This window comes from Diceros bicornis, chromosome 22, assembly GCF_020826845.1.
Source record: "Diceros bicornis minor isolate mBicDic1 chromosome 22, mDicBic1.mat.cur, whole genome shotgun sequence".
Lineage (NCBI taxonomy): Eukaryota > Metazoa > Chordata > Mammalia > Perissodactyla > Rhinocerotidae > Diceros > Diceros bicornis.
Window position 1 is genome coordinate 52704259 of NC_080761.1, and position 24988 is coordinate 52729246.

Consider the following 24988-nt stretch of genomic DNA (forward strand, 5'->3'; position numbering starts at 1 on the left):
CCATTAAACTCTATAATAATGTCGTCGAGTTCTAGTTAGACTAACTTTGAACTAAATTTGTAGTTTTAGCATTTTCATTTTTGAGGTGGGAAGGAAGTAATTGTTAATAATTTCAAAGCAGAGTAAGATTCAGAAGTTATGACTGCCTTGTAAAGATTTTAAAAGAATAAAGAGAACTTTAATTTTTCTGTAGCATTTCAGAGTTTACTGGCCAAGATATTTATGTTTTGTTAAGAATTGGCCTATAAAATTATAGTTGCCAAAGTATTTCTTCTTCTAAAGTGAGAACTTTTGACTGTATATATATATATATATATATTTTTTTTTTTTTTCCTTCCTATAGCAAGGGTTTAAAGGATTCCAGGTTGCTCTGGAACATCATAACGACCATCAGACGTTTATCTATAATAATTGTGAGTTCAGCCTTGCACACGGTTCCGTAGTGATTGCTGCCATTACCAGCTGCACAAACACCAGTAATCCATCTGTGATGTTGGGAGCCGGTAAGCGCATTCAAATCCCTCCCCATGGTCATGTGGACATGCGGGTGGAAATCTCCCAAGACGTGACCCTTAACTGGGCTTAACTGGGCTCTTCATATAGTTCCCTGAGCCTTACCTTTTCCAAATACAGAGATTTTTTTGGCCCAGAAATGTTTACACAATAAATAGCGTCTAAAGCAAATTATTCAAAGTAGAATACATAATGCATAATCGTCTTTAGAATTTACACAGAAAATAAGTAGAAGAAAGCAAAAAAAAAGATGAATTTCTGGTAAAGCCTAGAATCTTATGTCAGACTTTGGAAGAAAAAAAAACTGTTTTCACTTCACGACTATTGTCTGTAAAAGCTCTGATAGGCCTGTTGTACAGTGGAACTTAGTCTTAGAGGTGTTGTCAGGTGCATCTGAATTAGGGCACAGGGCACTAGTTGATAAAACTCACCTGCCTCTCATGCAGTTCTGGTTAAGCAGTTAATATGTACATGCAGAGGTTCATTAATATAAGATCTCCTTAGTTTCCAAATTTTTGATCATCCCCAAGAGTTCCTCTTGTGCCCATAGACCAAAGAGTATCAGCAATTCTTCCTTTATGAAGTGGACAAGTGCATAAGGGAAAACCTTCTTTGTCCAAGAATTCATCTGTTACCACCTAAGCTTTTCTTGTCTGAAGCAAACCAGTTTCCTTGACAAGTCACCAGCGTTTCTGTAGGTTTGTGTCTCTTTATACCCTCACTCCTCATTTCTTTCCTGCACCTGTCATCCGTCCAGCGTCCTGTAATGGTCTCTGTATTTGCCGAAAGTATGATGGACCAGGAACTCTTCATCTTCCACTTCGAGAAATATCTGAGGACTAGATTTTTCCTTCTAGACTGACTGATTTCCTCACCGACCAGTACACAATTCATATACTTTAAGAAAAGGCGCTTCCAATTATAATTTTCATCCAAATGAAACATAATTAGAAAGATCACTTTCCCTCCAAAAATTAAGAACTCATTCTGTAATATATTCCTAAACGGTTCTAGGTTTATCTCTTAAAAAAAAAAACGCATCTCTTTCTCCATTTCCATGACTAATTTTGAATTTACTGCATCCATGAAAATGCCTTTGGGCCAGTGAGCTTTTGATGTCTGTGAGGCAGCAGAGATGGCGGAAGGCACCTACATGAATGGGGCTTTGTCAGGCGGTGGCAGGAAATGCAGACTGGCGAGTGGGCTCTTTCCTGACCTGTCCCTGGCACCTCAGGCAGGCAGCCACCTACATGGCGTCTGTGCTTACCATTCACAGGGCTGTTAGCAAAGAAAGCTGTGGATGCCGGCCTGAGCGTGAAGCCTTACGTCAAAACCAGCCTGTCTCCTGGAAGTGGGGTGGTCACCTACTACCTCCGAGAAAGTGGCGTCATGCCTTATCTGTCTGAGCTTGGGTGAGGGAGAATTTTCTTCTGCACCATTGCTTTTGTTGTGTTTTATTCCACACGTATCTTGCCGTGTCACCTTGTCGCAGATGCAAGCTTATCTGATGTCTCTGATGGCATAGTCTTTTGTCTGATGGTAAGTAGACTTAAACCGTTACATTCCAGCAGAGCAGGGCCCTCCCGTGGACAGCTGTGCTGTTGTTCATGCTACGAGGGCGCCCGTGAACTGCAGAGCAGGGGCTGAAATCAAGCCTGTGCTGTGGCGTAGTGTGCACCCTCCTGGAGGAGGCGGCGCCTGTTCCCTCTCAGTTGCACAAAGGTATCGTATGAGCCGGCATTGGCTCTGCACCTGGGAGTCTGCCCTTCGGTATGAAAATAATTATTTACCGTGGCTAAAAATGTTCTGACTCCTTGAAGGAAATTATTCGTTGCCAAATGCAGTTTCTCCAATTTCCCCATTATTCCTCATTTGGATGACATAGATTTTATGCATATTCATTTATTCATAGATTTTATTCATATTTCATTTACAAAAGTCAGAAGCCCTTGGGATTATGTAATAAAAGTAGTGAATAGAGACATTAAATTGCATATCTGATTTCAACTTTTAAAAAGTCTAGATCATTCAGTTAGACTCTTTTTTATAAGTTACTCAAAAAGGAGTGTAATTGAATGATCTAGAATGGATGAATAGTATATCAAAATACTCCCAAGAATGAAAGTGTGATAGAAACAGCCATGCACTAAGCTTATTTCCTGTGCTGGGATTCTCTCTGTATCAGTGGTCTCTAGGGACTGTTACCTGCAGAGGGCTCCCTGAGCCTTATTCTCCATCTTGTGCTTCTCTTCTGGCACAGGTTTGATGTGGTGGGCTATGGCTGTATGACCTGCATTGGCAACAGTGGTCCCTTACCTGAGCCTGTGGTAGAAGCCATCACGAAGGTAAGTACAGAGGAGCCTGTGGGTCTTCACAGCTGTTGTCTCTTTTCATGTGATGTGTGACCAAAATGCTGGTAACTTCAAGAAGGTTCTGGGAAGCAGGGGATGTGGTTAGATGTATGGTTTTTGGAGTCAAGCTAAACTTACTAGCTGTTCAACCTCGGGCAAGCTCATTAACCCCTTTGTGCCTCAGTTTTCACAATGCTAAGTTGGAGATGGTAATAGTGCCTGTGTCATAGAGTTGTGAGCATTGAGATGATAGTGGACATAAAAGACTCTGTGTGGTGCCTGGCACACAAGTGCTGAATAAATGCTGGTTTTCACTACAGAGGGTTCCAGAATTGTGTGTTCCTGGTTCAAAGTCAGACAAGTCTCCACACAAATGAATCTAAATTAAATTGCATTAGCTTAATTTTTGTCCCATAAATTCTGTAGTGTTGAGAAACACTATTTGGTTTGCTTTGCATGAATTATAGAATTCATGTACGTCACTGTGGCTTCCTTTAGCTTTCAACTTTGAGTCTTTCCCACCTGTTCTTAGGCCCCAGACAGCAAAGTAACCACGGTGTTGTCTTCTGACCTACCTGGTATTTTCTCCTGAGCAGAAACCACTGGGCATGTCTCTCTGTGTCTTTTACCCAGAGTGTCCCCCACAGGGACATCCCCGTGTGGCCCCCTGCAGGAGAGAGGACCAGGTGAAAGGGAACTGAAAGAGCCACAGCCACTCTGGCAAATGGTCTAAGACGAGAAGCCAAGGCAGTCTCTTCTCTCTGTGACCTGAGTTTTCTCTCGCCTTACGCAGGGGGACCTTGTAGCTGTTGGAGTTCTATCTGGGAACAGGAATTTTGAAGGTCGAGTCCACCCCAATACCCGGGCCAACTATTTAGCCTCTCCACCCTTAGTAATAGCATACGCCATTGCCGGGACCATCAGGATCGACTTTGAGAAAGAGCCATTGGGTAAGACTTTGTGTGGTTACAATCTTTTTTCCCCTGAATTCAAAAATATTACTGGAAGAAAGTTACTGCTTTCCTTAATAAATAATGGAGGATAGAACTTCCAGAGATGAGATGAGAAGGAGAGTCTTTTCTTTATGCCCCAAGACCCAGCTAAGACATAACTGAAATAAACCAGAATTTACTAAAGGGCAAAGGATAACAAAAGAGAAATGAAGTAAAGGAGTGGAGAGCTCGCCATTCTGGCTTCTTGTCTGGTTCCTCTTCCCAGCTCCTGCTTTACCCTAATGATAGGCACTGTTCTACTGTCTCCTCTGTGGGAACATCCCAGATAGTTCAGCTTCTCAAAACTCAGGGGAAATGATGCTTTGTGTCCTTTCCTCTGGTCCTGCTTGCTATACCCTCAATCCGTTCTAAGCATGTTAGACAATATGAAAACAATGCCCCTTAAATTTACTTTTAGGAAATCATAACTTCAGAGGTACAGTTGATCCTCACTATTTGTGGATTCTGTATTTGCAAATTTGCCTAGTCACACAATGTGTTTTAACCCCAAAATCAATACTCGTCCTGCTTCCGTGGTCATTCACAGACCTGCACGGAGGGGTTAAGACTTTGAGTCACTCAATGTGCATGTTCTCAGCTGAGGTTGAGCAAGGCGGTTCTCTGCCCTTTTGCTTTAGCTGTCATACTGTAAACAAGTGTCCTGTTCATGGTCTATTTAGTGCCACATTTTTTGCATTTTTGTGCTTTTTGTTGGTGATTTCACTGTTTAAAATGGCCCCCAAGTGCTGTGCTGAAGTACGGTCTAGTGTTCCTAAGCCCGATGAGCCTGTAATGTGCCTCGTGTTAGACAGGCTGCATCCAGGCAGGAGTTACAGTGCTGCTGGCCGTGAGTTCAAGGTCAATGCATCAACAGTGTATATTAAATAATGTGTCTGTAGGGCCAGCCCGGTGGCTTAGCGGTTAAGTGCTTGTGCTCCACTACTGGTGGCCCAGGTTCGGATCCTGGGCTTGCACTGACGCACCTCTTCTCCGGCCATGCTGAGGCCGAGTCCCACATACAGCAACTAAAAGGATGTGCAGCTATGACATACAACTATCTACTGGGGCCTTGGGGGGCAAAAAAAAAAAAGGAGGTGGATTGGCAATAGATGTTAGCTCAGAGCCGGTCTTCCTCAGCAAAAAGAGGAGGATTAGCATGGATGTTAGCTCAGGGCTGATCTTCCTCACAAAAAAATAAATAAATAAATAAAATTTAAATAAGGTGTCTGTAAACAGAAACACACAAGAAGTGAGGTTATGTATTGATTGGTAGATGAAAATGTTGTGATGAGAGACTCTTAGGACCTTACCCCTGTGTTTCCCTGGAGGCAGTGATTCGTTATTCACTAATGCAGTATTTACGTAAACTTTATCGGACATAACAACTGTGAAGAACAAGACTTGACTGTATGTAATAATGAAAATGGGGTATTAAGTGAAGTTTTTCTCATTCACAAACATTTTTTCCCAGGGGTAAATGCAAAGGGACAACAGGTATTTCTGAAAGATATCTGGCCAACTAGAGACGAGATCCAGGCGGTGGAGCGTCAGTACGTCATCCCTGGGATGTTTAAGGAGGTCTATCAGAAAATAGAGGTGAGGTCCCCCCACCTGCCCCCAGGGATCTAAGGGGAAGCTGCTTCCTTGTGTCATAACCTTAGGCCAATGAGGATATAAACTCTAGGAAGTAACGTTTATTTCCTCAGAGAACTAGGGAAGTGGTTCTCAGTCATTTCTCTCCTGTGACTCACGTTTGTACAAACCCCGTACTCCCCAGATGTTCCCAGATTTGGACAAGTGGGCGGCAGCCTCAAGAAGAGAAGCCCCAGGTTGTGTGTCATCCCTGGCCAGCTCGCCGTAACACTCCCCCTTTTCTCAGACACCCCGGGGTGTTGTGTCACCTGTGGATGAGGACCCCCGACATCACTGTAGTGTGTCACTGAGGTGGAGTCATTTGGTTGAATGCGCCTCTCTGAATTATTTGGATGCTTAAAAAAAATAAATAAATAAAAGCCACTCAGAAGGAAGCACCAAACCAGCAAACTGCTAAAATAAATAAAACCTTCTCTGCACGTTACAATTAGGGAGAAAATGTATGGGGCCCAGTGTTATTTTCTGAGACCCTTGGGTTTTATTCCTCCCCCTCCTTTCTGTGTTAGCTGGCCCAAGGGCTGCCAACTGGGGCTTGGGTTGGAAATAAGAGAGCCGACTGTCTGGGGAGAGGGGTCAAACAGGGGTCATATTTGTGCACTCCACCTTCCCACGAGCGGCTCATTGGGCAATGGTATGGGGGAGTTTGGGGGGCATTGGATTAAATGCATTTCTCCAAAGGCTGAGTTAATGGACCTGTGGAGAGAATTCAGGCTGATTTGAATGCATAGCAGCTGTCATTTGCTATCCAATGTCCATGTGACCTGGAAGTCTACTTCCCAGAATCTTCAGAGAGTAAATAATTTCCCCTTTGGTACAGTCTGGATTATTATTTCATAAGTTATATTTATAAGTGTATGGATTAGTTATCTGTTGCTGTACAGCAAACTACCCCAAACCTTAGTGGGTTGAAACAGCAGGCATTTATTATCTCACAGTTTCTGTAGGTCAGAAATCCAAGTGCAGCTTAACCAGGTGCCTCTGCCTTCACAAGTCTCCAGTCAAGGTGTGATCTGGGGCTGCGGTTCATCTGAAGGCTCAACTGGGGCAGGATCCACTCCTAAGGGCTCTCACGTGGTTGTTGGCAGGATAAAGTTCCTCACAGGCTGTTGGACTGGGGGCCTCAGTTCCTTGCTGACTGTTAGCTAGAGGCCTCCCCCAGTGCCTTGTGCCTTGCTCCGTGGGTCTCTTCACAGGTCACAGCATAGTACTGGCTTCTGTCAGAGCAAGCAAATGAGAGAGCAAGAAAGGATGAGAGAGACAGAAGGCAGAGTCTCTTTATAACCTAATCTTGGAAATGAGTTATTAGGTTCCGCTCATACTCAGCAAGAGGGGATCATTTAATGGTGTGAATCCCAGGAGGTGGTGGGGGGCGTCCTTGGGGCCATCTTAGAGGCTGCCTATTGCAGTGTACGTGTATTTTTAAGTGACTTAGCATGGCATTGTCTACTATAAAGAACTCTTTTGTGTGACTAGAATAAGAATAGTTTTATAGTACTCTTAGCTTGAATATACGTTTTGTATTTGCACATTAAATTTTCCTTAGAATGGAATGTGATTAGATCTGACTTTCTTTCTTTTTTTTTTTTTTTTAAGACTGTGAATGAAAGCTGGAATACCTTAGCAGCCCCATCAGATAAGCTGTATTACTGGAATCCCAAATCTACCTACATTAAATCACCACCATTCTTTGAAAACCTGGTATGACTTTTTATTTTTTATCATAATGAGTTCCTCAAAAGATTTCTTTCCTTATAAAATCTACTTTATTACCCCAGACCCTTGATTTGACACCCATTTCGTTAAAACTCTTACTAACCCCAAGAGATCATACTGGGGAGTTTTGGAAGCTGGGACATTTGGCCTACAGTTTCTCTGTCCAGGGCTTCTGTGTGGCTGTGTGGGGACACCCTGGTGTTCAAGTACCACCTGGACGTACACTCAATGAAGTCTGAGGGACTGTTCTGGGAGAACATCCCCAAGGCCCGCCACATTTAAACCTTATACCCTTAAAAACAAGGGGATTCTTTCCTGAAACTGATCAAGGAGTCTGTGCTCCCCTGGGTGGATCCCTGTGGGAAGGGGATGGGAGTAGAAGCCAGGATTCCAGTTGTCCTCAGCATTTGAGGAGTTCTGTGGGTGTGGAGAAAGAGAATATCATTTGCAGCTGCATCCCTGTTGCTTTTGAGGGAATAGTGCCAATATTTGCCTTTCCTTCAAGGGGGAGAGATGAACATTTTGGGTAAATTCACCTTACTTTTCTAAGCATCCCTGATAAAACTGAAAAACTAGAATTTTCTGTATGTTGATGTAGGGCTATCATCTGGTTGAGGTCCTTGGAGACGACTATTGGGTGTCCCAGGTGACTTGATGGAGAAAACCTGGGCAGACACTGACGTTGTGTTCTTTGCTAGACTTTGGATCTTCAGCCCCCTAAGTCTATAGTGGATGCCTACGTGCTGTTAAATTTGGGAGATTCAGTAACAACAGACCACATCTCTCCAGCTGGAAATATTGCACGGAACAGCCCCGCTGCTCGCTACTTAACTAACAGAGGGTAAGTGTGAGCGAGGTAAGGAGAGACACAGGTGAAAGTGGAGTGAAAGAGGCCAGTATTTCTCATTTCACATGGTCTCTTGGGAATCAGACTCTGGGGCTTGGAAACTGAACCCTGGGGCTTGGAAACCCATCACTCTTTTCCATTTGCTGCTTCACAGCTTCCATGGGCGACGCCACCAGCACGTGAACCCCAGCGGGGTGGGGGGAAGGCGGCCTTCTCTCTGAGCAGGTGTACTCATGGGCTCAGCTGTCATCCCTGCCCTCTGCTTGGCTCATTGTTAAAGTACAAGGCTCTGCCTTTAACCCGTGGCAGAGCCCGGTGACACTGAGGCACACAGCAGGGGTATAACCTGCAGTCATTGCCACTGCTGGTTGAGAGACATATTCCTCCCAGGGCACTGCTCCAGCGATTCCAGTTCACACACCCGTTCCTCAGTCCTTCAGTCATATACCGATTTTAACAGGTATCATTCCAGTATTATCTCCTGTTATCTAATACAGCTGTATTCATCAAAGTCAGTCTCAAATCTGACTTTCCACAAGAATCATCTGGGGAGAGAAAAATTCCTAGTTCCTGTCCCCGCCTCCTAAATCAGCTTCTTCAGGGATGGGGCCCAGAGCCAATTTGAGGGACAAAATCCAACACATTTTTTTTGGGGGGGGGGGGGAGAAAGATCAGCCCTGAGCTAACATCTGCCAATCCTCCTCTTTTTGCTGAGGAAGACTGGCCCTGGGCTAACATCCGTGCCCATCTTCCTCCACTTTATATGGGACGCCGGCCGCAGCATGGCTTGACAAGCGGTGTGTCGGTGCGCGCTCGGGATCCGAACCAGCGAACCCCTGCGGCCACAGCAGAGCACGCGCACTTAACCACTGGCGCCACCGGGCCAGCCCCAACACAATTTTTTGATTAGTATTTGTTGACGTCTTTTGAGACACGGACTCTTCAGGGAATTGAATGGAAGCAAATAGAATAACTTCCCGAAAAATGCTCACATCCACAACATTTTGGATATAATCTCCAGGGTTCATAGGCATGCTCACCTGCTCCTGAAGTCCATTCATAGACTCTCTCAATCCTCGGGTTAGATCTAACCTCTAAATGATATTAACACTCACACAAGCTCCGTAGCATTTTAAGAAACAGCCCAGTGAACTGCTCACTGTGTTCACTGTAAGATGCTATTCCTGGCATCACAAGGTTTCCTTTCTTTGGGGCTCACAGGAAGACTTCTCTGAGCTCAGGACCAGGAATAGCTGTTCTGCCTCTCTGGTTCTGCTTTGATTTTTATCCTGTGAAAGTGGTGAATCGTGTTGCCATTGTGTCTTCCTTTGTGTCGAGTCCCTGATAACTCAGGGACGAGTCTGAACCTGCTTCTGCTTAGTTCCTGGGACGTGTTTTGTGTTTCCCCCATTCTTGGCTCCATCTGACTGGCCTACTCTCGTGGTTCTCTCTGCTTCCTTTCTCTTGTCTGTTTTCAGTGTTTGACCTTTGATGAAGTTTTGTAGGCTACCCTATGGAATAAATGAAATCAATACTCTTGCTCCTCCTGATTTTTCTACCCAGATTTATACGACAGTAAGTTGACCCTGGGAGAATATTGGTTCCCACCCTTCACCCCCCACTTCTCTCCTCTCACTCTGCCCTCAGTTGAAGCCATAGGAACAGCTTTTCTGCCTTGGAGAACAACGCTTAGTGGAGTTAGAGAAACAGCTAGTTTATGGGTTTTTCTTTTCTTGGTGTAAGTTTAATCTTCGCTCAGTTCACTAAACCAGCTCCTCTCCTGCTTTGCGTTATTAGCCTGACTCCACGAGAATTCAACTCCTACGGCTCCCGCCGGGGTAATGACGCCATCATGGCGCGCGGGACGTTTGCCAACATTCGCTTATTAAACAAGTTTTTGAACAAGCAGGCACCGCAGACTATACATCTGCCTTCCGGAGAAATTGTGAGTATTGTCGAGAAGCCAGCATGTGTCCGGCTCTGGGTGGTTGGCTGTTTACACAGTCACTTTCCTTCCAATCTTATTTTTTCTTCACAGCTCCATCCTACTCTGGCTCCCTATAGCCCCTCTTGCCTGGTGTCCATATATGTAGAGTTTATCACTGATGGAGTTTGTCTCTTGAACTGTAAAACCTCCTCTTCCTGCTTAGAGATTCTGCTTTGTGGTTTAACTAACTCTAGTTTCCTGGGAGTTGAGGTTATAAAGCCTCTGAGTGAAACTTCATCAGTTCAGAGTATTTGAGGGAAATTCCAGGTTAAAGTAGAGGATATTCATCCAGAAGGGCTATTATATGGTCCCATTAGCATTTAATGTAATTCACCATACCACTAGGCAAAGGAGGGATGTAGAGCCCTGTAGAGGCCTGCCTGGGTCCTGACAGGACCCATTTGGAGTTGGCGTGTTACAGCTGGAATTTTCACAGATGGGAGGCATGCAAGAGGTGGGGAAGGCCTGCGCTTGGAGTCAGACAAGCCTGGGTTCAAGTCCCCGCTCCACCACGTGCCAGCTGTGGAGCCTTCGGCAAGTTACTTCCCTCTCCGAGCCTTGTTTTTCTTACCTGTGAGGTAGAAATAATATCTACCTTGTCAGGTTCTCGGTTTAAACTTCAATAGAAGGACGTGCAAAGCACTAGCATATTATCTGGCACATGTGGTGGATCCTCAGGGTCACTTCCCTCCTCAGCAAATGCCGTGAAACTGCTTGAAAACTGTTTAAGCTACTTGAGAAATAATCCCCTCAACTTAAAAATAATAATATCTAATATTTATATGGAACTTGCTATATCCCAGGTACTGTTCTAAGCTCTTTGCATTTATCGACTTATTTAATCCTCATAACAACCCTTTGATGTAGGTACCGTAATTAGTAATTATCCGTGTTTTAAATTGGGAACTTGAAGCTTAGCGAGCTCATTTAACTCCCTCAGGTCACACGGTAGAGAAGCTGAAATTAAAACTCATGGAATCTGGCCCCGCAGTCAATGCTGTTTACCACCACACGTGCCGCCTCCCTGTGACTGATCATACTTTTGTAAAGCAAACTCTTTCTTCACAGATAATCATTGATCACCAGAACCCAGCACAAAGTCAATGCTCAGTAGAAATTTGTTGTATCAGGGGTGATAAACAGACTGTTAAATGAAAAAGGTACAATTAAATGGTAGAATGCCCAGGAGCCCAAAGGGAAGGACTTGCAGTCCTGGACGTGGAGGGCCTCCAGTAAACGGTCGCAGAGAACTTCGCCAGTGTACAAGCCTTGCCATGACGGAGAACTTCAGTCAGAGGTTTAGCACCTCATCTTAAATAAGGAGACAGAATCAGAGATGAGCAGACATTTGAGCCAAGCCTTGAACTTGAAAGACAGACCTAGACAAAGAACAGGGGAATAAAAGGAAAGAAAACCGAGATAATGTGAAGAGTAGAAGCAAACTTTAAGACAGTTGTCTCCTCACAGTGATAAGAGATGATTTTCTGTTGTTGTAAAGTAATCAGAGGACAAGAAAGAGCTTTAAATTTAAAAAAGCTCCTCATAAAATTCACAGGAAAAGTTGAGAAAATCTCCCAGAATATAGAACAGAGAGACAAAGGGAAAATGAGAGAGAAAATGTAAGGAAATTAAGGAACTGAGGAGGCCCAACATCTAACTGAATAGAGATGCTAGAAAGAGAACAGACCAAACGGAAGAGAGGAAACGATCACAGAAGCGACACAAGGCGGTTCCCCGACTGCAAGATCTGCGGCTCCGGAAGGAAAGGCCACCACAGGCCCAGCTGACTGATCAAAGAAGACCCACACGAAGTCACATCCCTGTGAAGTTCAGAACAGCAGCAAGAAGGAAAAGGTCTAGAACCTTCCAGAGAGGGAAAAACAGCTTACACGCAGTGACTGGGGATCAGAAGGATTCCAGTCCAGCTCAAAGCAACACTAGAAACTTAGGCCAAGAAAAATGGACTTTGCACCCCAAAGTCCTATGTCCCTCATACTACCAGTCAAGTGAAATTAAAGTATTAACACATTCCGATATTCAAAAGCTTTAAAAATATCCCTCAATTCCTGTCTCAGGAAGCCACTTGGTGAATGCGTTCCATCAAAATGAGGAATAAACCAAAAAGGGAAGATGTAGGATCCAGGAAGAGGAAATGCAGGGAATCCCAGGATGTTGGTGAAGGAAGATACCACCATCACAGGAGGCTCCACGTCCAGAGAGCAGTCAGTCCAGAAGGGAGGACCGAGGGCTCTAAGAGTCGTATTTCCATGGAGAAGATTTTAAATGATAGATAGCCTGATATGGCTGAATGTCTTTAGAGAAGATTTGCACTTTAGGCAGAGCGTTTGGGGATTAATTAATGGGTAGGGACATAGAAACAGGTGAGCACACACAAAAAACGAAAATTATTAATCCCAGTGGAAATTTTTTTAGATTGCCAAGTAAAGGAAATCATAGTACATTACATGACTCAGGTGGAAATAGCATTGACATAATCGTCATAATGTAGACACCAAACACCGACTCACCAAAACGTGTGACATAATGCTGTTAGGACGCTGGGGAGAGGGGAGGTGTGAGGAGGGGAACTTGGGGAGCGGTTCTTAAAAACCAAATCTTCATCAAAGGAGGAAATCGACGGATGATAAAAATGGAGAAATGAACTGGCAGTTTAAACATAATACCTAGAAGTTATAGAGGCACAATAACAGAAGAAACAACTAAATTTTATGTTCTCTTCTTTAGAAGAGAGGGAGAGTGCAGCGAGTGCTGCTTCATAAGCTGTTTAGTACTCTCTGCGGGGCCCGTGTAACAGAAAAGTCGGGAGGCCGGAATCCTAGACCTGCCGAGTCCCTCTGATCTTGGGCAGCGTGACGGGCTCTGCCAGGTCATTGGGATTGACAGCTTTGCGGCAGTTTTGAAAGCACTTTAAAACACACATTCTTAATACCCAAAGCTAGTAATAGATACCTCTGCAAATATCAAGTAGGTAGTTTTTTTGCTGGTTTTTGAAAGGATCCAGACTATTTGGTTGGACAGAGAAAGCTTTTACTGTTTTTATAGCAGTTTCTGTCTATATTCATGAGTTCGATCCCACTGAAGATGCAGAATCCTACCCCGACTGAGGAAATGCCATGTGAAGTTAACCACGGCTCCCTCAGTCCTCCAAAATAGTGATTTGTGAACGCCTCCCTGACAGTTTGATTGAACACCTTTTAGAGCTCTTTTCAAGTGAAATACTCTCTTTTGAGGGATTTTACTTTCTGACCCCCGTAGCCAGGGAACACACTAGTTTCATGACTGCATCTCCAGCGATGATACCAGATGTCTTTGTGAAGTCTCAGCTCAGCAGAATATTTGGAGTTCCTGTAAGAAACAAATGGATCTGTTTGTGTAAGATGTTTCTCATGTATGCTAAAATATTAGTTACTCCTTCCCCGTCCTTCATTGATTGGTGCTTCCATCTGTGTATCTATTGTCTCTATCCTTGACGTCAATGTAGAAGGGTGACTAATACAAGTTTGCATTTTATGTAATTTCAGAATATGTTACTTTCTTTGTGTTTGGCTACCCTTAGCAACTTAGCATCACTGAGTCTCTGATACTGACTTGAAACCAGTATTTGGTGGGATTCTCTGTTTTTTAAGCTTTAAAATAGTTTAATCAGTGGAAGAGGGGGAAAAAATCTGATCTAGTTTCCTTTTTCTTCCTGACACTCTAGGATTTGAATGTTTTTCTAAAACCAGGACAACAGTTAGGCATTTCAGTTAAAAGAACATAAAATTCAGTTTGGGAGGGGTAAATAGATGGAGTTAACTGGAAATTTGTAGACCAGGTGGCTGATTGGTTGAGTTTTCGGTTTGCTTTGCGTTGACTTAACCAACTGCAGACCCTCTGACCCTGAACCTCTCATCAGGTCTCGCTGGCCTGTGTCCACACTCTGTGCCTTTACTGCGTCTGTGAAACCTTCCTCTTCTCTTCCCCAGCTTGATGTGTTTGACGCCGCTGAGCGGTACCAGCAGGCAGGGCTTCCTCTGATCATTCTGGCTGGCAAAGAGTACGGCTCAGGCAGCTCCCGAGACTGGGCGGCCAAGGGCCCTTTCCTCCTGGTGAGTATGACGCAGAGACCACCCGGCTGGTGGCTGCCCCTCTGAACCAGAGGGACCCTGGGGGGGGCCCAGGAACCAATTCTGTTGCTTTACCTCCACGAAGATGTGGTGGCAAAGCAAGTGCAGAAAAGCTTGTAGCGGTTGTTCATCTGCTTCTGGGTAGATCTGGACTGGCTTCACTCGGTGCAGCTGATCTAGACTTGAGCTGGTTCCCTGAGCTCAGACATTCATATCCTGCGAACCATGGATCTTTGGGGGTGTCTATAGGACAGTTGGGGGTGGGTCTGTGAAGTCTCTGAAATGATGTCCAAAAGTGTGTGTGTGTCTTTTCTTTAATGGGGAAAGGTTTCATGGTTTTCGTAACATTCTCAAAGGTTGAGGACCCAAAATTTATTTAAGGTCGTTGTCCCAGGTGAACACAAGGGATAAGCCAGGGCTCCTGCTACCGTATTGTCTGTCAAGTTCACAAAAGGGAAGAAGTGAGGAGCGGGGCTTTAGATAAACTTGGGGAATGCACTTTTTACAACTGCTTTTCACGGCCTGTAAACTCGGCTTGTAGACTGGGTAGAGAAGGAAGCTCTGTCTGTGTGTGGACAGGCAGCTCTTTAGGATCTCCAGGCATCTCAGGGCTTGACCTGCTCGAGGTGTCCCCGTGGGAGGGGCGGCGCAGGGAGCAGAGAGCTTTCACCTCTGGAGCATTGGCTTGCCCTGAAAGCAGGGAAGAATCCTGCTGCCCCGCTTTGACCCTCAGGGTAGGGTAAAATGGCTTAGCTGATGTCAATTTAAATGATTTATGGCTCAAGCAAATCCATGCACTTGGGAAACACTGAATAAGTTGATATCCGCAAGTGGAGTGAAAAAATGTATCTGGCTGGCAGGCAGCCCTCCAGACATCCAGGCTTCTAAAAATGTCTTTGAACATCACATCTATTTTTTTAATCAATCATTTTGCTCTGTGGAAAAGATGTTCTTGGATTAGTTGGTAGTATGGCAAAGGCCTGCCTTTTCTAGAAACTGCTGAAAAGAACCAGAGAAATTACAGAAGAAAAGGATTTCAGGAAGGGGCCTGGGGGCTGATAGTAGAAATGAGATTCAGGCCTCGAGCAGTCAGGTGGGGCACCCTGAGCTCTGATGGAGGAGAAGAGAGCCAGCGCCCGAGGGCCCTCCAGAGTTAAAACTTCTCTACAGAACTTCCCAGCTCGGACACTTCCATCTGCAGCTGCCCCGCCGGGGTCTCTCGGCAGTGCTGGCTGTTCTCACGCAGACGGGGGTGGGCAGGTGGGATCTACAGCATCTGCAGCCCTGCACAGCCATTTACACAGAGCCAGCGACGTGGAGAGTGTGTGTTCACAAGGATTTCCACTCCCCCAAATCAGTACATAATACATATATGCACAAATCCATACAAAGTGTCTCCTGTCCTGAAGAGTCCGCCCTTCCTCTGTATTTGTTTTTAAATTTGGAAACACCCATGGGATTTTAAAAACTACCTATGCCTGGATCTCATGCCCAGAGATTCTGGTTTAACCAGTCATGGGAACGGCCTGGACCTGGGGACTTTAAAAGCCTCCCCCAGTGATTCTAACATACAGCAAAGGTCGGAACCACTGCTCTATTCCCACAGTTCTCATACCTCACGAGAATCCCTGTCTTCCTCCCCCCCCCGCCACTCCCTGCGAGAGATCCTAATGCAGTCCCTCTGGAGTGACCCAAGAATCTACATTTTTAACAAGCTCCCCGAGTGACCCTGTTGCAGGGAGTCTGCAAAGTGTACCTTGGATGTCAAGAGACCTTTTAGGGGTATCTTCATACTAAACTACAATTAACTAATATTTGAGAATGAGGTGTGCTGTTCATCGAATATCCCAGTCTATTGATCATTGCTATATATTGCCAGTGTTGGGGGAAGAGGGAGAATCTCCCTCTGCCCTTTTCCTTAAGGTTCTTATGGCTGGGCAAATAATTAACAAGACAGGTTAGCAGGAGAAAATAATACCAAGTTTAATAACATGTACACATGGGAGAAAGCAGGGACACTGCGTTTCTCAACACAATAGCAGAGATTCTCGTCTTAAATACCATGTTCAGCCAGTGACAAAGGAGGATTTTGGGGGTGGGGGGAGTCAGTTATAGGAGATTACCACTAAAGCACAGTAAACAAGAGTAAGGTTATTATGCAGATTTAAGGCCTCACCTTCCACATTGATAAGCCTCTAGAAATGAGGCCATCTCCCCTCTCTTCCCAAAACAGAGAGGGAGATACCTTTACAAATGGAGATTTCCCTTATAAATGTAAATGATTGTCTGGCAACTCCTCCCAGGGCCATCCAGAGAATGTGGCCAGAGAGAACTTCTGATAAGATGGGCTTGTTGGTGCCTTTTCTATTGTAACCTCTATCTTACATTATCTTTACAGCCATCATGATAGATCTGTTCCAGGAAGGAGCCACCATGTCAAATTCTTTAGGCAGTTAGTGGGGGAGGTCAAATGTCCCTAGAGAAAACAACCAAGGTAAAGAGATAGATTTCAGGGTGGCCAAATCTTGATCTCCCACAGTCCCGCCTTTGAAACTAAAAGTTTCACAGTCCTTTTGAAACTTATAGAAGTTTCATAGTCCAGAAGCTGAGTTGGTAGGCTGTTTCATCTCACTGAACACATTTTTTTGTCCTGATAATAAATCAGTTCAATTAAGTTCATTTTGGAAGGTGGTGATGCAGGTGGGCTCTCAAGGTTATGCCTATATTATGGAAGCAAGCAATCAAGTATTTAATAGAAGCATTTCTATGTAAACAAAAGAAAAACAAGGTTAATGGTTGGAGCAAATTGTAAACTAGTTTCTGAGTTCAGAGGATAGCCAGTTAAGAAGATTTTTAGATGTCAGCATTAAAGTATCTTTTGCAGTTTAAAATGTCTCTGATGATGTCGTCAGGTCATCTCTTAAGTTTATATCAAGTGCATCAGCTTCAGTTTGTAAGGCTTCAGGAAAAAGGGCAGGTTTAGTTTTTAGTGATTCCAAATGAAAATGATGGGAAAAAAATGAAAAACATTAGTTTGGAGATCTGTAGCCAGATATTTTAGGAGACTAGAAGAAATCAGGATCCAGTCCAGTCAACAGATATAAAACAACAACCTCAAAAGACAATAAAACTAGGATCTAATATCCACAAATGTATACTATAGTTTTTACTGAAATTTAATTTTTCTCTCTAAAATCACCCTCATTTTTATTAAGATAGCCAAATTAAAACTAACTAGTTTGCAAAATAAGTCTAGTTCTAATAAAGTTGGCCCAATTATTTACATAAGTACAGCAAGAATAGCAGTTGATCACATAGGCTCTTTTAAATCTGCTTTGCTGGAACTTTTTATAAGGAATCTCAGATTAACTTTAAAGGCCTCTCCAGGCCAGGAAAGCCAAGCCAAGGATTTTGTCATCAGACTTTGCCTGTAATACCTACAGATTTGGGTGAATTCCTCTCTTCCGAGGTTCCCCCAAAATATTTCGAGGTTCCTTGTACCTGCCAGATAAGTGACATTCTTTACTTATCCTGGTAAGTGCTGCTTGGAACATAAAGGTATCAGGCCAATATTTTCACGTGGCTTTATTCTATAAAGTCCAATCTTCATTCCTCAAAAGCTGTATGGTTATATCGCAAATATGATGTTCCAGTCACAACCTTGGTAATATAACCCATGTTTCTAATTGTGTCCTGTTATAAGGAGAACAGATTCTTATTGAACTTATGCAAATAACTATATTGCCATGAAAACAACAATACTCACTCACTAAGAGTTTTTAAATTCTGGAGGGATCAGGTAGAGAGAAAAAGAGAAATATTTCAATTTTACTTACAAAAGTATCATTTACCAAATTGCTATAAGTCATAGCTAGCTCAGGAGAAAAGAGAAAAAGTTTTCCTTAAATCTGAAAAAACAAAACATTAAAAATTCAGCAATACTTCAAATGAAAAATCATAAAAATTATAATCATCTTTATCAGTTCATTCAGTCCTGTATAATCCATTGTTGATCCCAATCTCTTTGTTAGCAGCTTCATGAAGTTATCAGTCTCTCCAACAGATTTTTGTAATTTCTTACAAAGTTCAGTTTTATGATCAGAAAGTTTGTCAAAAACCTGTATTCCAGTGTAAATGTCAGAGTCCTTTCCATGAATTTTTTTGAAGTTGAAACATTTTGCAAAAGCATTAGAGCAAAGAAATAAGTCTGTAAGCAACAAGACCTCAAAATGGCAATTGACAGAGAAATTTGGTTAATTTTGTGACATGCAACACTTTAAAATAATACCCAGAATTATGATTGATAACCAGGACAGATCAGAATTTCAGTAATGTTATACAATTTTAAAACACCTATGTCAATAACATTTGCCCACATAATACCACCTAAGCAGACTTATCATCATTTGTCTGACAATACTTTCCATGTAATTTAACATACTGAATAAGCCTAATAAGTTAAGTATCTTTCTCCTTATAGGAAGAGAGCAAATTTCTTTGAGAAGTTCCAGGGCCCTTTGAAAATTCTCAAAGAAAAAAAGTAAAAAAAAGACTTTATTTAAGATGTGAATTTTGGGGAAGCTTGTCAAAAATATAAACAGTCAAGTCAATGCAAACAGAGCACTAACAGTCCAAAAAGCCTTAATAGAGAGACCTCAGTCTTTTGAACACAGGAAATTATTTTAACAGTTTTTTCTTTTTTCTGTCTTTTAGGTAGATTTACTCAAAGGTAAAGAAAAATCTTTTGTAACCTCTTTATCAAGTTTAAGAAAATTATCCTTTTAAGAGAAATAAGACCAAATTATAATTTTGTACCAGCTTACTTTTGATATTAAAACTCATTTACTTAATTAAATTTATTTTAATCTTAGCCAACTTGACCATGTAAAAACTCTTTTTCTAGAATTCTTTCTACAAACCTTCTATAACTTTTTTTTTACATTCAGAATTTGTCTTATGCCTTTTTTTTTTCCTCCTAGTACTTGAGGACAAATTTATCTTTCTTAATCAAACAAAATATTTTTATTCTTCGTATTTTTTTATATATTTTATTTTCCCTGTACACAGATATATATTTTTTTAATTTTTAGTAGCTTCAATCACATATATTAATTAGAAATTTTAACCCCTAGAAACCTTAATTTGTAAGTTAAAACTAAGTAAACAATTATAAACTTTCTTTTACATTAGTATCTTGTGGCTTGGAAAATTTATAAACACTTCATAACTTTTAGAAATATGTTACTTTATAGTACAATCTTTTAATAAAACACAAGACATGTTTACTAGTAGACCCAAAACATCTTTTAGTTTTCCTGCAATAAAAAAAAGCCAAAGTAGACAAACCTATATTTAGCAATCAATGTCTAATATCTTATCTTATTTGGAAATGATGATACTCAGTGAATTTTTATCATAAAATTTAGCAAAACTCTAAAGTTTTAAGTCACCAAAAAGAGTTTGGAAGCTGTAACCACCATAACACATAATTATTGTTTAAAGTTCATCTAACATTTATCTTTTTCACAACTATTTACTTGTTCCCAATAATTATTTAGATTGCCTATAAGACTTCATAAGACATCAGATAAAATTAGCCATCATTTAAATTACTATTTTTGTTAACCAGTTCTGTAATAGAAATAATATCAGTTTTTTCCTATAAAACTTCATGTAAATTTCATCACCTTTTATACCTTTAAACATAGTTATCATTACGATTTTTATCAATAGGTCTTGGTCTTCTAATTTTGGACAAGAGAAGCATTCCCAGTCACACATTTTAAAACATATAAAGGCAAAGTTGATGTAACCTCTTTATATAAAATTAGCTCAAACATTCTAACCTTTATAATCTTATCAACACTTACACTTTTACATGTTCTCAATTCAATTGTAACCTGAGTCAAGGTCTTAAGGCTATTTAAATTTTTCCCTTCTTTTTTCTGGCCTTTTCTTAGGTACCAAATAAATAATTATGTCAGAGCTCTCAAAACAATTTTTCTTCCCCAATTTAGAAGTTTTTCCAATTCAAAGGCTCCGTCGTCTGGCTATTGACGAGTAGGATCTTCACTTGTATATTTATTCCAATAGTGACTCAAACCAATAAGCCTTTTTAAGGAAAGACCCGGAGGTAACTTTCCACGCTTAGAATAAATCTTTCCCATGGACGCAAGAGGCGTCCCTGGTGAGGGGGCAGATGATGTAGCCCCCATGATCCACAGAATTCACTCCCAAAGATATTCAGAGAAAGTAAAGACCTTCGTTGCACAGGCGGTAAGGATGGTGTGGTGCTCCGGTCTCCCACAATAGTGTGGGACGCCTCCAGTCACAGACCTGCTAATCTGTGACACCGGGCGGGCGATACTGGAATGGGATTTTTCCGGCACTAACAAGCAAAGACGGTTAAGATGACAAAAGCCCTTATGGACTGGGCCCTTTATGACAAACTCCCCTGAGATCTTGGCACAGCCGGACAAAGAGACAGTTCGGAACCCCAGTCTACTCGACTGGCCACCAAGGGGCACCCCGGTAAATGCACCTTCCGTATGGTGGAGACCAAAGAGAATATTCTCACTGGTCACAAAGCCAAGTTCTCAGGACACAGAACAAGACAGAGATTACTCTGGGAGGAAAAGGGATCAAGATCAAAACCAAGAGTACTCTACCAAATTTAAACCAAGAGTCACTAAAAGCACAAGAAACTAGTTTCCCAAATATTTTCTCCTGCCAATCTAAATTTAGAAAGAGAAAAAAATTCTCACCACTTCCTTCCACCGGACTCCGCAGATAGAGATGCCGGGAGGCCGACGTGGTAAGAAGTCTTACCTTTCGCCGGCTTTCGTCAGGCGTTCCCGTATCTCATCATCTGCAGTAGTCTAGGGAGAAGGCAGGTCTTCCAGCCAGAGAAGGCAACTTGCCAGCCAGTGTGGATCCTGCTGACTACGCCAAAACTGTCGAGGGGGGGAAGAGGGAGAATCTCCCTCTACCCTTTTCCTTAAGGTTCTTATGGCTGGCCAAATAATTAACAAGACAGGTTAGCAGGAGAAAATAAAACCAAGTTTAATAACATGTATACATGGGAGAAAGCAGGGACACTGCGTTTCTCAACACAATAGCAGAAATTCTCGTCTTAAATACCATGTTCAGCCAGGGACAAAGGAGGATTTTGGGGGTGGGGGGAGTCAGTTACAGGAGATTACCACTAAAGCACAGTAAACAAGAGTAAGGTTATTATGCAGATTTAAGGCCTCACCTTCCACATTGATAAGCCTCTAGAAATGAGGCCATCCCCCCTCTTCCCAAAACAGAGAGGGAGATACCTTTACAAGTGGAGATTTCCCTTATAAATGTAAATGATTGTCTGGCAACTCCTCCCAGGGCCATCCAGAGAATGTGGCCAGAGAGACAGAACTTCTGATAAGATGGGCTTGTTGGTGCCTTTTCTATTGTAACCTCTATCTTACATTATCTTTACAGCCATCATGATAGATCTGTTCCAGGAAGGAGCCACTATGTCAAATTCTTTAGGCAGTTAGTGGGGGAGGTCAAATGTCCCTAGAGAAAACAACCAAGGTAAAGAGATAGATTTCAGGGTGGCCAAATCTTGATCTCCCACACCAGTTATAGATAAACCAATAAAATCTACTTTATAGGAAGCTTAATATCGAGACTATATTCAATGCAATTTATTCTTGAAACAGGAAGTATAAAAGCAGCACATAGCAGGTAGTCATTTACTTTCTCTGTAGTATGTTCTGAAAGTTGCTTTTGTGATTAAATCTTCTGTGTCTGCCAGTGCATCTACAATAATAGCAAATTTTAAGGGAAAGGAAAGAGTTTTCTTTATGTTATTTGTGGTCTGGATTCCAGATACAGTGGAAGTTTGCTAAGAGATGTTGTCTCAGAAAGTGGCCAAGTGCATGGTCAGACTGCGTGGGTTCAAATACCAGAAACTACAACTAACTCCCTGGGTCAAGGGGGACGGTGCTGTCACAGCCTCCACCTCCCAGGGTTGGCGGAGGGGGAAAGAGAGAATTCATTTACGTGCTCACCCCGTGCCTGTGCCTTGTAGGCACTCAGTTCAGACTAGCTACCGTATAACGGGAGGGTAGCATTTTCTGTAAAGGATTAAATGGTACTCATAAAGGATTTAGGTATGAGAAGAGTTTTGACTCAGGAAGTCTTCTGTAAAGTTTTTGTGTATCTAAAGAAAAATCAGAACTGTGTCCAAACTGCTGTCTTGGCTCATCAGGGGATCAAAGCTGTGCTGGCTGAGAGCTACGAGCGCATTCACCGCAGTAACCTGGTCGGCATGGGGGTGATCCCACTCGAGTATCTCCCTGGGGAGACCGCTGACACCCTGGGACTCACCGGGCAGGAGCGATACACTGTCAGCATTCCAGAAAACCTCAAACCACGAATGAAAGTCCAGGTCAAGGTAAGCCAGAGCCCCCTCAGGCCAGGCCCGGCTAAAAGGGACCCTGCGTTTGTATCAACCTTGTGAGAAGGAAATCAGTGGGGTTTGGAAGGGAAAAAATCCCTCCTTAGGCCAGCATTGGACATAGGCGCTTTGCCAGCAGCTGTTCCACCTGCCTTCACAGCACAGTGAGCATGATGCCTGCTGGGCTGTTACTTATTTCTGTTTATCCGTAGAGTTATCATCAGTTCCTTTCTTACCTGCCAGCCCCACTAGCTCCTCCTGATGTCAGGTGGCCCAGAGAATAGTGATGAAGGCTCAGGGATAGGACATTCTCTAAAAAACACCTTTTTGTTGTAAAAATGTGAACAGCAGACACACTCACTCCATCCCTGAGTCTCACCCCAGGCCCCAGGCTTTGATCAGCCCCGAGGTAAAAATGACAGCTCCCTGGGCGAGGTGAAGATTGAGCGCCTGGCACCAAGGTCTCGGGATGACTCAGACACCCGGGCAGAGGCCACGGCTGAGGTCTATGTCCCACTGTGAGCGGCTGGGCCAGCCGCCTGAGGGACAGCCGAGATGAGACCTCTGCGGGCCTGCAACGCTTCTATCCGCAGGGAGGTCCCAGAGAGGGTTCAGAAAATATTGTCCTAAACGTCGCTGGTAGCTGCTCCCTGAGAGGCTATGTCGAATTCCCTGCTGTCTCTCGCTTCTGTCATTTATACTCTGCAGATGAGTCTGCTGGGGACCTCGTTAAAGCGCAGCCTCTGACTCAGCGGGGCTGGGCTGGGGACAGAGACTGCACACGTTCCCGGGTGCTGCTGGTGTGCGGACCACACTTTGAGGGGCAGTCCTGCGGGCAGGCTGGGCGGGGTCCCCCCCTGACTGCCGCCTCGCCTCCTCCCTCAAAGGTTCTTTTCTGCTGCTTTGTCATCACAGCTGGATACCGGGAAGACCTTCCAGGCTGTCATGAGGTTTGACACCGACGTGGAGCTCACTTACTTCCACAACGGGGGCATCCTCAACTACATGATCCGCAGGATGGCCAAGTAGGCCCTCGCTTCTTAGGAGCCCTGCACTCCGAGCTCTGCCAGGGAGAGCGCGGCGCCCCCAGCCGGCGGGGCCCGGGTGCAGAAGCGTCCTTCCTGCCTCCCTCAGGGTGCTGCCTCACAGATGAGCGCCCGAGCACTGGAGTGCTGGTGCCAGGCCTCCAGGCGCAAAATCAGCAGTTTCTACCTTCGCTATCTCTGTTAATCTTTTTATCTTTTTCTAGAATTTGAAGCTAGAATGGTGGGAATGTCAGTAGTGCAGGAAGAGAGAACTGAGCTCATCTTTAAAGTTACTGATCACAGAACGATGATTTGTCACTCTCACCTGGTAATGTTCAGCTGAACACAAATGAGTTGTCTCAGAAGGGGTCTCCTGCCCTTCTTTAGTTCCCCTCTGTTCTCCTCTCCTCCTCTGCTTTCCCTGGGGGTCACTGGCCTTTGCATCTTATACCAGTGTTAACTGACAGTGGTAGAGAAGAACTTTCTACACTTCAAATCAGTGTGTCAACTCCCCCTTTTTCTTCAGAGTGAATGATTCTGACACCTCGTGGACAGGTCAAATGCTGACATTTTTTAGTTATGTACCTTTTGATAGATCAACAGTAAAGAAATGTGAAGTTTTCTTGCACTATCTTGAAAAATTTTCCCAGAAAATTCTTCATTGGTCAAGAGGAGGACTTTGGAGGTGAATATTTCTAATTTGAATAAGATTAAATCTATTTTCAAGGAAGACGTTCTGACTTTGGAATTGACTTCTGCTGTGTGTGTGGCTCTAGTTTGGGGGTGTTGGGAGCAGGGCAGATCTCAGACCGCAGCGTCCTGAAGCCTGGATGACCTTCAAGTTCTCCTGTTTTTACAACCACATCTGTGCAGGTAAAACGGAAGTGTTGAGGAACCTATCTGTCCTCTGCCTTGTTTGGGACCAGACAGGAGGGTAGCAGGAGCGATAATGTAGTATGGCGAGCAGATCATAATTTTTTTGATTTTCGTACTGATTTATCTGCTCGTTTTCATCACTGAAGTTGTTTCAGGGCACATGTCTTAGTCTACTCCAGCTGCCATATCAAAATATCATAGACTGGGTGGCTCAAACATCAGCAATTGATTTTCTCACACTTCTGGAGGCTAGAAGTCCAAGATCAAGGTTGCAGCCAATTCGTTTTCTGGTGAGCGCTCTCTTCCTGGCTTTGGACGGCCGCCTTCTCCGGTGCCCTCTCATGGCCCTTCCTTAATGCACACGCATGGAGAGAGAAACAACAGCTCTCCGGTGTCTCCTCTTATAAGGGCCGCCCCCCCATGACCTCATTTAACCTTAGTTGCTTCCTTAGAGGTCCCAT

At 43.5% G+C, this 24988-nt stretch overlaps 1 protein-coding gene across 4 annotated transcripts in view; it reads left to right on the top strand.

The window, feature by feature from the left end:
- Positions 1–24383, top strand: part of ACO1 (aconitase 1) — a 64420-nt gene extending 40037 nt beyond the window's left edge. For 3 of the 4 annotated variants that reach the window (XM_058565938.1, XM_058565935.1, XM_058565936.1), the window contains 11 exons: positions 344–503; positions 1790–1925; positions 2774–2858; positions 3658–3814; positions 5328–5452; positions 7103–7207; positions 7921–8063; positions 9867–10014; positions 14043–14165; positions 22438–22623; positions 23542–24383. In XM_058565938.1, the coding sequence (XP_058421921.1) occupies positions 344–503; positions 1790–1925; positions 2774–2858; positions 3658–3814; positions 5328–5452; positions 7103–7207; positions 7921–8063; positions 9867–10014; positions 14043–14165; positions 22438–22623; positions 23542–23655 (1482 nt within the window). In that variant the 3' untranslated portion in view covers positions 23656–24383. Of the gene's footprint in view, positions 1–343; positions 504–1789; positions 1926–2773; positions 2859–3657; positions 3815–5327; positions 5453–7102; positions 7208–7920; positions 8064–9866; positions 10015–14042; positions 14166–15353; positions 15717–22437; positions 22624–23541 lie in introns of those variants that run through there. The other variant, XM_058565937.1, reaches the window with a different exon arrangement.
- The last annotated feature ends 605 nt before the right edge of the window (positions 24384–24988 follow it).